We start from the raw sequence: 12,907 nt of genomic DNA on the forward strand, positions 1-12,907 counted from the left end.
AAGAGAGATACAGTATATTCGTGTTAAATCGGTCCAGGAGCAGAGAGAATGTGCAGGCAGTCTCGCGAACATGAGAACCTCTTCTGGAGGGGAGAGGTTATAAAGCAGATAAGGATTCCTGGCGAAGAGCTACCGCATCCTCTGCCTTTAGCCGACCGTCGCATCCGGAGTCCACGGCAGCTCGGATCCAGAGAGGAAGGTGGGATAGGAGGAGGTGGAAAAGGGAGAGGAAGGGAAAAAAAAAAAAAAAAAAAGAAAGAAAAAAAATAAATAAAAAAGGAGCTGGGGGAGGGAGGGGTGAAGCCAAGGGAAGTAAGCGAGGGAACAGCGCGCGGGGGGAGGTGGAGATGCGGGAGCGCGCCTGGCGCAGAGAGCTGAGTGGACCGCTCCAGACAGCGGCGCGTGCAGCAGCTCCTGAAAAGCAGCGAGTTGGCAGAGCCGGGCTTGCGTTTCCCAGCAGGAGCTGCGAGCTCAGTGCGGGCTCACAACAAGGTGATGTGCCTGGAAGCATTCTTTTGCCCCCTCGGGCTGCCGCGGTTGGGGCTTCCTCCCTCATACCCACCTCTCCTCCCCCAGGTCTGCGGGTCTGCGTGTGTGTGAGTGCGCGGGTTGGGGGGTAAAGCCTACGGGGAGGGGGCACTCCGTCCCCGCTCGTCTCCTCCTCCCTCTACCCTGTCGTCGCTGATGCATGCATTCCCGGGTATCCCGGTCTTCTTACCCCTTCTTTGACACTGCCCCCCCCCGGGCACCCCGGTTGTGTCTCCTTTCCCAGATGCTCAAGGTGTCAGCCGTATTGTGTGTGTGTGCAGCCGCTTGGTGCAGTCAGGCTCTCGCAGCTGCCGCGGCGGTGGCTGCTGCCGGGGGGCGGTCGGACGGCGGTAATTTCTGGACGATAACAATGGCTCACCACGATCTCTCAGTATGACAAGGAAGTCGTACAGTGGAACAAATTCCGAGACGTAAGTGCTGCGCACCCCCGTCCCCGGGCACCAGAAGCGCGCTACTCCCAGGCGGGGGCCGCGGCGGCTGGGGATGGGTGGGCAGTGGCTCGGTTTTCCGAGGCGAGGGCTTTGGGGAGACGCGGCCTGCGCTCAGGGTCTGCAGAAGTTGGCAGTTCCGATGCCCCCCTCCTGGCTAGTGCAAGGGGAACGGCGAGCTCGCCGGTGCACTGGAGTTCGGGTCTCACCAGGTTCCCGCTCGCCTCCTGCCTCTTCGCTCTCCCACTGTGTCTCCCCACCTCCCTCGGCCCCCAAAGGTTTGCAAAGTGCTGGCTCAACCTTCCCAACTTTGAATGGTGTTTCTGGCAATAGTAAACACGGCAGATGCGCCTTTGCTGTGCAGTGCTTGCTACTAAAGTAACTAGGATCGATCCCGTTACTAATGGTCCATTAAGGAATTTGAGGGAGGAGGTAGGGAAGATGTAAGATTTATAAATGCCGGCTCTCCAAGGGGCGGGAGGTTGTTTGGCCGCGCCCGTCGGCAGAAGTTGAACGGCTCTTGATGACATAAAATTGCTGATCAGATTTGTGCTTCGGGCATTAACTTTGACACGGAACATGTTTACAGTGCGTTGGATAACGTTGTATTCCGAATTGAATCACTGCCGTAAAACCCGCCGGGTGAGAGGGTCGCGAAGCGGAAAGGGACTTCTTCGCAGGGGTAGCTCAGGAAGGGTTAAACTGTAGGCTGCCCTGGGGAGTTTCCTGAGGCTTGTTAAGACCGAGGCTCGTTTAGGGACGTTCGTTGGCGGCGGAGCCAGTGCCGTGACTCGCCGGTCATCTCCTCCCCCCCCCCCCCATCTGATCTGAATGGAGCCGAGTGAGAGAGCCGCGGGCATCAGGAGCGCGGTTCACCTCCACGCATTCAACTTGGATGTCCCCAGTGAGGTCGCTGCCCGGGCAGTGGCAGTCGTTAACCGCCCCCAGTCCACCCTTTAAAAACCCGGAAGGCCCGAAAGGAAGCGAGAGTGATTCACAGACACATCGCCAACCTTACTGTGACATTTCAGAGAATTTCTCGTGGAGTCCATCTGCACTGCTCTACGTGGAGATGAGTTAACTTCTTTCATCCGCTGTCGCCCGGTCACGATTTGGGAAAATAAATGGAAGCACAGATTAGTTTTCATTTTGGCTCCCCTAACCCCTTCTCCTGACCCCCCCCCCCCGACCTGTGTTAACTGAAAAGCCAAAACACGTAGCTGATTCTGGCAGAGGGATTCCCGAAGAAACGCTCATTTTTACTTCAAAATTAGATGTAGCTCATTGATACTAGGCATGGGTGCTGGGATGAAAAATGGTAATGATAATGATAATACTTAATGAAGGGTTTTGTCTTATATTCTTTATGAACAAAGCTTAAACATCATTTTATTTCTAAGTGAAATCCCTTACACATTTGTTTTATTTAAGTTTATGCTAATATTGAATACAATCAAAAAAGCAAGAGAGCAATGAGATATTTCTAAACCTGGGGAAGAATTTCTGCTTATCATATTCCTCGTTTGGAAAAAAAAATATTGAAGATTTTTCAGTGTTTGAACAGTGCTTCGCATAATGACATTTATTTCTTAATGGGTGCTTGAAAATCTTTTAAATAAATTTTAGGCTTTCTTTCTAAAATATATTTTAAACTTAATATATGTTTCGAACTTAGTATTCTCTGACTTTATTCAAATACTTTATTTAATTATTTAGAGCCACCAGTTGTACTTGGACAGTTTGTAAATGTGTTTGGTTTAAACTATGGAAGCAAGCTGAGTTGCCTGAAATAATTAAATATTCCAGGAATCATTTAGCCAGCTTCTATAGACAAAGAGTAAAGCATTTTATTGCCATAGTATTTTCAGTTATTCTTACTTGGTCTCTGGGGAAAAAAATCCATCAAAAGTGTATGTTAAAGTTAAGTAAAATACTTATGGAAATATTTTTAGCAAATATCTGTTTTGAAATACATGAAAATATAATAATTATCTGTTTAAAATACAGCAAGTTTTAGCATTAACCATTTTAGTAAGATCATTATCTTTTTGTAAAGATAACTTAAGGAGGGCATAGAGAAAATAAGTGCTGTCTTTTTTTCCCCCTTAACCACCTGTTGCTTATTATTAACATGATAAAATGTATGCCCATGGTATGACTCAAAATGCATAATATAGAATCCTTACTTCTATACTATATAGAATATAGAATGCAACTCAGAATGCATAATATAGAATCCTTAGTTAGACAATCCACCTCACTGCTGATCTACAGATTTTTTTTTTTTTTTTTGCCTTTTTTGGGAATCATGAGCTCACTTACTTTTTTTTTTCTGTATCTTTTAAGGAATTGTTTATTTTTCATCCATTTTCATCTGGAAGCCCATGTACTGCATGAATCTGCCTTTAATGTTCTGCATCAGCATTGATGTCTTAAGTAGTTGATTTGCCACTTAGGTTATACGAAGGCAAAGAACAAGGAAATCATCCAATTTAACCGAAGTACTTCTGTTTAGTGCTTTTCTTTCATAAAAATATAGTGAATTTTATTTACAAAAAAAGCTTTGGAATGCCTAAGCATAAGTCATACTAGAATTAACCTTCTTGTTAATTTACACAGTCAACATTATTTTATAAATAATTCCTAAATGGAAGTTGAACTTTTTTAAAAAATGTAATGTTTATTTATTTTTGAGAGAGAGAGAGAGAGCATGAGTGGGGGAGTGGCAGAGAGAGAGACACACACAGAATCAGAAGCAGGCTCCAGGCTCTGACTAAGCTGTCAGCACAGACCCCGACCTGGGGCTTGAACCCATGAACCATGAGATCATGACTGAGCTGAAGTCGGACACTTAATGGACTGAACCACCCAGGCGCCCCTGAACTAACTGTTCTTTTCAATTATATTTGAAAACTACTTTGAATAGTATTTGAAAATATAATCCTTATTATATTTTAATTGAATGATTTTTAAGATAAATGTACTTTTCATAGATTATATGTAATAGATACAACTACATTTATATATATAATTAAGCGTTAAGAATAAGGAACATTGATAGGAAGTATTATGTGAGAATAGATGAACATCGGAAGCACTGCCATTGATGATTCATTTTTCTCAATTTCCTCAATATAATCACAGAGAATAATAAACCAAAGGCAAGCTTAACATAGAAGAAACTTCAAATAATTTTGACTACTTTCTACTAGCAGTGCTCTTTGAATAAAGTTTTGTTGCCCTTTAAAGTGTACAGAATGTCATTATATAGACAGAGAACTTTTGTCCTTTTGAAAATCATTAATGTATTTGGTTGTTAGAGTAAAAATTCCTGTGGATATTCTAACTTCTGTATTTTAGGAAAAATTAAAGTTTAACTTTTTAAAGGTGTAGAAAAGTCAACTAATTTGAAAATAAGTATAGTAGATAGAACCAGCATGTAATGTTTAGGGAATAATTATGTGATTTGAAAATAAAGCAAACAACAGAAACTTTCAACAACAGGATATATTTAGAAGATACACTGGTTACAAGGCATTTGCTATTTTTTTAGTTCTGGAGAGTAGTGGTAAAATCAAGACACAGGATTCCCAGTGGGAGAATTGTGGAAATACTACGTTTACCAAGAACAGGTGTAAGGAATTCCCTCACTCCATTCTTGCATATATAATATTTACATGCATGTTAGGAAAATTGAAAGCCAGGATCATAATAAGAAAACAGAATCATCAGCTCATGAATCAAATGGTCCATATACTGCATATTCAAATATTTATGTTTTATAAGTCAATTAAATTATACCTTTAATCACATAATAAATGAATATGAAATTTGGAAACCAATGAATTAGTTGATAATGAATGATATAATAAATAATCATTCTTAGATACTATTTCACCAAAGTACATATTGTAATTAAGAATGGCAGAAAGATACTATATGTGGAAGCAATATAATAAAAATGTAGCATAAGAAGCAATGATGGCCACACTAATTACAAAGAATTCACACAATGAAATCAGACTTGTACCCATACGTTGAAATTCAAATACTTCTAGGTTAGTTTTCTTTTTCAATAAAAATGCCTGGGAGTGGGGGATAGTGGGTAGGAGGAAAGTTGAATAGGTGGAGCACAGATTTCTAGGGCAGTGAAAATACTCTGTGTATTTGTATAATGATGAATACATATCATTATACATTTGTCTGAACCCATAGAAAGCACAGCTCCAAGAGTAAACTCTAAGGTAAAGTATGGACTTTTGGGTGACTACGATGTGTCCGTTCATCTATTGTAACAAATGTAGGACTCTGGTGGGGGATGTTGATAATGAGGGTTATGCTTTTGTGGTAGCATGAGGTATATGGGAAGTCTCGGGACTCTCCTCTCAATTTTTCTGTGAACCTAATCTGCTCGAAAAGAGAGTCTTAGAATCATAACCACAACCTCATCACCTTAAGAAAACAATAAAAACCTAGGGTCACACTGAACATTGTTTTAAGAAACGGTTGCCATTCTTATTGCAAAATCCACAGTCAACTTCAGGGTACCCTTATCGCTTAAGTAGTTTTTAATACCCTTCAGATATGTTGAAAGCAATAATAAAGTCTTACAATTTGACTTTAGAAATTCAACCGTAAGTTAAAGGACATGTAAAGTGTGAACATGTAAAATATAGGTTTACATGTCTCAGAGGCACTCAAATTTAAGTTGACTTTCAAAATGCTTGATTTGGATGTATTGAGTAGGATGGTAACCTTTCTTAACTTCTTTCTCTTTCCTTTTCTCATCTGAGTTGAGGTTTCATTTTAGTAGAATGTACAGATTATTTGAGAGATAATGGCTGATGGGGAGGGATATTTCCTGCCACTTAGTGGCTGTAGCGGAGTAAAGCCCCCTGAGAGTCTATCAACTTTTACTGCTGTTAGTTGGTAAATGAACAATTGGTTTCTAGACCTACTCCAAAGTATTTTGTTGCTTTAAAAGGCCTTACAATTGAAACAATGAGAACCTTTAAAGAATACTCTGTCAGTGCTTTCTTTAGATTCGTGATACACCCTCATATTTCCTGAGAAGCCAGCATACCTTTAGCACTGAGGGCTTCTCCTTCGTGGTATCTTTTCCTGAAATTAATTTTCTTAATTGACATATAATTGACAAAAGTTGTGTATATTTAAGGTGTGCAATATGATGATTTCATGTTCATATACATTGTGAAATGAATACTTCTGGGGAATGTTAATAGTAGGAAGGAAAACTTTGCTGTGTGGCTTTTCAACAATATGTAACAAAAACAATTATTAATAATTGGAGAAATCGAACAAATTAAACTGCTGCTCTCTTTGTTCAGGAATACTTTTCAATAATGAACACCTAATTCTGACTTTAAAAAAAGGACATTTTTGGTGTTTTTCACTATGAAACGATATTTTTAACTATGGTAAACATTACCTATATTTTCTCACAGTGCGGCACATAGGCTGTCCTTGGGAATTCTTCACAGTTAATTTGTTGCATTCTCACAAGTGTTTTGCTGGCTTTCTTGTGATCTTTTTTTTTTTTTTCTTTTGATCTTTTGATGACTGTGGGCCACACCATGTTTACAAATCTGTGAAATTGTATGTGGTGTATATATAGTGCACATATTTGCAGAGCAGACTTGGTAAAGACTATACCATGCAATATTTTTATATTTGACTATTACTCATATTGTTTAAATCATTAGAGGATTTAGTCATTAGAGAGGCAATTGACTGTAAGAGAAGCAATAGGCAGTTTTTGAAGATTATTATGGGGCTACTAGGGCAGCAAAGGGCTAGCTCCATGCAGCATCCTGACCCCTACCCATGTCATCTGGGTCCTGGTCAAGCAATGGTTGTGGTACTGTTGGAAGAATCTTTACCTCAAAAGCCGGGGCTGGTTGTCTCGCCGCTTTGAAGAATGAAGAATGCAGATGTGGACACAAAATGAGCAGCAGGCAAAAGTGTATTAAAGTATAAGATCAGAAAGGAAGAATAGTATGAAAGCTCTCTTTTACAGAGAGGGGGGCATTGGAAAGTGAATACCCACCACTATAGGCCAGGGTCTTTGTTTTATAAGGTTCTGGTCAGCACTACCCCCTCGTTCCTTCTCAGGTCCCACCCTTATTGACTTGATGACTCTGGGCACTGGGTTGTCCATTCCTGATTGGCTTGATTCCATTTATGAGGGGTGGTCTAAGACCATAGATCATTCCTTGGGGATCATAAGTTTTATGGTCTACTACTTATTTTTAGTCCGGTCTTTTGTCCAATTCCTGAGGGGAGACTGATGGGGAATGAGTGGTGTCTGTTACATTCTTAAAAGGAACACTATGCCTGAGGGGGTTTGCTGTGGTCAGACACTCCCAGCATTGTTCTAAACTATGTGTTTTTTCCCACCCAGGGACCACAGGTCCTAATCTTTCCCTCTACCTTTTCCCTATCCTAGTATAGCCTCCACACCCTATTTCTTAACCTACCCACCCACCCCCACCACCATCACTACCATACTCACCAGTCAGGATTCAAGATTGGTTTTGTCAAGTCAGATGTCACAGGAGGAAGGCAGGGCCGAAAATACCCACTGATTTACTGATTTCTGAAAAAGGACTGTCAGGTACAACTGTATCACCTTATCAGGCAAAATTTAGTTGTTTTGCCATGGGAAATTATAGGGAAGTACACAACACTTTAACTCTCTAGCTCTCATAGTTTCTAGTGAAGAATTAGGAAAGTAGAACCAAGTGAAATGAGAAATAGATTACTTTGTGTGTGTGTGTGTGTGTGTGTGTGTGTTACACATTTATATGCTTGTATATACAGGTGTATGCGTAAATATATACGTATTACACATATGCTTTAAGTGTGTATTCCTTCAAATAAGTAATAGATGAAATAATCATAAAACCGAAGTGATTATATATTGCATTATAGATATTTTTACATGCTAATTAGAAAATAGGCCCTCCCTCTAAAATGTTGTTAAGACATGTTTTAGGGTTTGTTTGTTTGTTTGTTTGTTTTTTCCCCTAGTGAAGTTTTTCCACATCTCACAATTTACAAACATGATCTCCTTTGCTGTTATATGTGTGGTCACTGTGTGCCTTTCTGGTTCTTATGGGAAGTCAGCAGCTTGTTTGGGATTATATGCTTAAACTTTTTACCTAACATACAAAAAGAACATCATGTACTGCTATGAAGCATCTATTTTCCTACTCTTACAACAAGACTATGATAAGACCGCTTTTAGATCTCATGATTCTGACTCAGACTAACATTTCATGTTCTTATGCAACTTCAGTTTTCATGATCTAGGCTAGAATTATTTTATTATATTTTATGTATTTATTTTCTAAAGTCCGATCTGTGAACTTTCTATACACACCATTCAACTCCTATGAAATCCTAGCGTATTTACATACATTTTCCCCATTTACGAAAATCCTTTCGTTTTTTTTTTTTCTACTCTTTCTTCCTTTCTTAGTTTACAGATTCTGCTCCCTATTAGGCTCTGAACTCTCTACAGTTAAAGATTGTAGTCTCTTCCCCCTCAAAAATCCAACAGTTCACCTAGCATGATCCCCGTGACAGACTCTGACTTAGCGTTAGAAAAATATTAAATAAATAAAGGAACATTATATTAAGTGTGCAATGCCATCTGAACAGTCCTTAAGCAAAGGCTTTTAGAACGGCATTGTTTTTTATTGACCATTTCCATTTCTGACTACTGTTAGCCCAGTTTTGTAATATGAATGAAAATTGAATTTTATATAAAATATAAAGCTTCAAGTACAAAACTGGTTTAGTCCATAAGTTTCAAAGTGCACTAAAATGGAAATTCCGTGCCAAACTGTCAAGTTCAATTTTAGAGTGGTAACAGTAGATGGTAATTATATGGCTCTTGGCACTCCCTCTGCCAATTCATCCAGTTCTTTTCCGATAGTTTCTCCTTGACCACATAAATTTTTGCTCTAAAGTCTTTAAATATTTTTATCTGCCTACTATGTCATATTAAACACCAATATCTCCCTCTTTTTCAACTACTGTGCTTCGTTTAATGGCTGTGTGTGTGGCTGGATCCAGATATTTCACAGATAGTCTAGATTTATTTCATTAACTTCTGCCTCAGTTACAATTGCCAATGCCTTAGTTAAAAATAGGTGAAGTTCTTGCTAAATGGAGGCCCTGAAACAACATGCCTGAATTAAGATAGAATTTTATTTCACGACCACGTAAAGGTTGAGATGGGCTTGACGAAATGAGTTTTCCAGGCCTGAACTTTCAGGGTTATTCCCTCAGTGTTCTCTATCATCAGTTATCATTTCCTATCCAGCAGGAAGGGTTTAAGACAAAGTCCAGGACATGCAATTACCCTGTAAGTTACCTGGCAGTTGTTCCACATTACTTCTGTGTGTATCTCACTGACCTGAACTCAGTGACATGGCTATACCTGGCCAAAAGGGAGGCAGGGGAATGTCATGTCTAATGGGAAAGGATTAACAATAAAAGAAAGAAGGCACAGCTGGATACTGGAAGGAAAACATTGGCTTCATCCATCTAAATATCTGTTTCATCCATCTAAATATCTCTTGAAATTATTCCCTGTGCCCACGGAAAGGAATTTTTGTCATTTACCGTTAATTGTTTGCCTTGCCTTCTGTCTTGTTCCCTCCCTAATTTCAGATTATCCCTCTATCCTCTGTTCAAGATAGAACTGGAGCACCCAGCATTTAAGGTTCTGGATATAGGTGCTTGAGGGAGTAGTAGTCTGCCAATGTCTAGGAGGAAATGTTGGAGGTCAGACCAAAGAAGAGCGTCCACACATGTTTTTAAGGAGAGCCTTCATCTGATGGCAAGTCCTACTTCATAGTGAAATCATTTAGCATTGTCTTCTGTGAAACCTTTATCTTTTTTTCTTTTTAAGTTATGGATCTTTGGTCATAGGTCCAGGTAGGTAATGTAATTAGTGGGAAGGAATTAGAATTTGTCACTCCTCTTAGTTGGAAGATAGAATACCCTCTCTACAAGGTTGTATTTACTCTGATGCAGAAAAAAAGAAAAGACAAGTATGGTTGATGCGAAGTACCTTTCCCTGGAATAATAGTAGAAATGGTGCCATTGCCGAATTCATGCAACTCCTAGTCCTGGAAGCAAAGAAAATAATCTCTTCAGCATTAGCATTTCTGGGAGAGTTAGGAGATAGAAACTGTACCAAGTAAGATTTGCCAGAAAGAGAGTTTGTTTCTTGACATCAGAGAGGGCTCAGCTCCTTGCCTGGATCATAAGTAGAGATAGGGCATCACACTCTTTTGTTAAATTTATTTATTTATTATTATTATTATTATTATTATTAAGAGATCTTTGGGGCACCTGGGTGGCTCAGTTGGTTAAGTGTGGGACTTCAACTCAGGTCATGATCCCGCTGTTTGTGCCTTGGAGCCCTGCACCTGGCTCTTTGCTGACAGCTCAGAGCCTGGAGCCTGCTTCAGATTCTTTGTCTCCCTTTCTCTCTGCCTCTCCCCTGCACTCTCTCATGCACCTGTCTCTCTCTCTCTCTTTCTCTCTCTCTCTCAAAAATAAATACACATTAAAAAAAACAGGAGAGCTTTGAATACTTCTTCATACTTGCAAATTGGAAACTTTGGTATTTATTTTTCTTTCATGTATATAGTTTTAAAAGTAATCGGAAATAAAAAAATCTTTACAATTTGAGTGAGGTAGACTCCTTTTTATATGGAGTTTATGTGCTTTGTATACTTTTAATCAGCATTATTGTTCTTATTGTAAAATAGGGATAATTAAATAAAATTCAATATTATGTTTTCATGATTGCTTCATTGGAAAAAATACTCATTTTTAAAGTTATACTAGTTAAACATGCAAGAGAAAGTATTAAGTCTCTTGCCATTACAGCAATATGTGATTTTTATTATTTTGTTAGGTTTTATTATTTGATAGTTTGGTTTATTAATGACATATATATACTTTGTCTTATATTCTTATAAGATATATATATATAATATATATAAATATATATATATATTAATTTAGGAATTAACTGTATGATAATGTGCCTTTTTTCAGATGATGGTTTTGGTATTTTCTCAATAATACCATATTTTTATGTTTTCTGAACATACGAGGGAAAATAAACTACATTTAAACTTGGCCAGATTATTTTTTTATAATGGGTATCCTCTATTTTCCTTATTTTATTTTTGAAAACTAACCATTTGTGCTAATTATGTTGAAATAAAAAAAAACTTAATGTAATGATTACATCTCTATATCTATCTGTGTGTGTGTGTGTGTGTGTGTGTGTGTGTGTGTGTTTGCGTGTATCTCAACTGAAATGCCAAAAATAATGTAAATGAGAAAAAAGATGGCTGGGAAGCGGGGGAGAGAGAGAAGCCCAAGCAGGCTATGAGCTTGTGGGCATAGAGCCCACTGTGGGGCTCAACTCACCAACCACAAACAAGATCATGATCTGAGCTGATATCAAGATTTGGATGTTTAGCTGACTGAGTCACCCAGGTGCCCTAGAATATTGTAATTTAATGAATAGGTATTACTCTAAGCCAATGGCTTTTAAACTATTTAAGTGAATAAATTTTTATACCTCGTATGAATAAGCTACTCTTAAAATTCTACTCATAAATAGAGGGGGTATAATGGTAAAAATGTACTAATTCAAAATATCAAATGAGGCAAATATTTAAAATAAAATAAATTATAATAAATATATAGTATGGGGTGCCTGGGTGGCTTAGTTGGTTAAGCTTCTGGTTCTTGATTTTGGCGCAGGTCATGGTCTCACAGTTCTTGAGATCGGGGTCTGCACTGGGCTCTGTGCTGAGCCTGCTTGGGATTCTCTCGCCTTCTCTCTCGCTTCTCCTGCTAGTGCCGCCTATTTGTTCTTTCAAGAACAAATAAATAAACTTATTTAAATATATATTAAGTAATGACAGATTATTCCTTGTCTAGATATTGATAATAACACAACAATAAGCATTTTCATAGAGTTTATCTGATGCCAGTAGTATTGTAAGTTTTTAGATATTCATTAGTAACAATCCTATAAGGAAAGCACAGTTATTATCTCAGTGTGTAGGTGAGGAAACTGAGGCCCAAAGTTACACAGGCAGTAGTATCAGTCGGGTTCTGTCTAGTACTGGCATTTTGGCTCCACAACCTTGTCCTCACATGCAGTCCTGTAATGCATCCTGGGGTATAATACAATTTTCGGGTATCTGTTATAGTCCAGGAATTTTAAGTACATAATCCCATTAGTATAATCTTTAAGAAGTAGTTTATTTTTCATTGTAGTAAAAAGACTTACATAACATTTACCATATCCTTTTTTAAGTACACATTTCAGTAGTGTTAAGTATATCCACCCCTTTGTATACCCAATCTTCAGAATGTTTTCATCTTAGAAAACTGAAACTCTACCCACTAAACAACTCCTCATTCTCCCTTCTCCCAGCATCTGTCAACCACCATTGTATTTTCTGTTTCTGTTAATTTGACTACTTCAGAGAGCTCATATAAGTGGAATCATATAGTGTTTTTCTTTTTGTGACTGGTTTATTTCACTTAGCATAAAGCCCTCAAGGTTCATCCATGTTGTTGCAAATGGCAGGTTTTCCTTCCTTTTTATAGCTGGATAATATTCCATTGTGCGTACAGATCACATTTGTTTATCCATTCGTCTGTTGATGGACACTCGAATCGCTTCTCCATCTTGTCTATTGTGAAAAAGGCTGCTATGAGCATGAGTGTGTAAATATCTTTTCAAGGCCCTACTTTCAATTTTTTTTTTTTTTTGTTATCTCCGAATTGGGATTGCTGGATCAAATCATAATTCTATTTAAATTTTTTTTTAGGAACTGCCCATTTTTCAAATGAGTTTT

The 12,907-nt window shown here is 38.6% G+C and overlaps 1 protein-coding gene across 1 annotated transcript in view; it reads left to right on the top strand.

Moving 5' to 3' along the window:
• Nucleotides 1–365: 365 nt before the first annotated feature.
• The window catches only part of SPOCK3 (SPARC (osteonectin), cwcv and kazal like domains proteoglycan 3), a 481,842-nt gene continuing 469,300 nt past the window's right edge, over nt 366–12,907 (top strand). The window contains 3 exon segments of the mRNA XM_030312786.1: nt 366–492; nt 773–894; nt 896–959. Coding sequence (XP_030168646.1) covers nt 773–894; nt 896–959 — 186 coding nt within the window. The 5' untranslated portion in view covers nt 366–492.

The sequence above is a fragment of the Lynx canadensis genome, chromosome B1 (assembly GCF_007474595.2).
Source record: "Lynx canadensis isolate LIC74 chromosome B1, mLynCan4.pri.v2, whole genome shotgun sequence".
In the NCBI taxonomy this organism is placed as follows: domain Eukaryota; kingdom Metazoa; phylum Chordata; class Mammalia; order Carnivora; family Felidae; genus Lynx; species Lynx canadensis.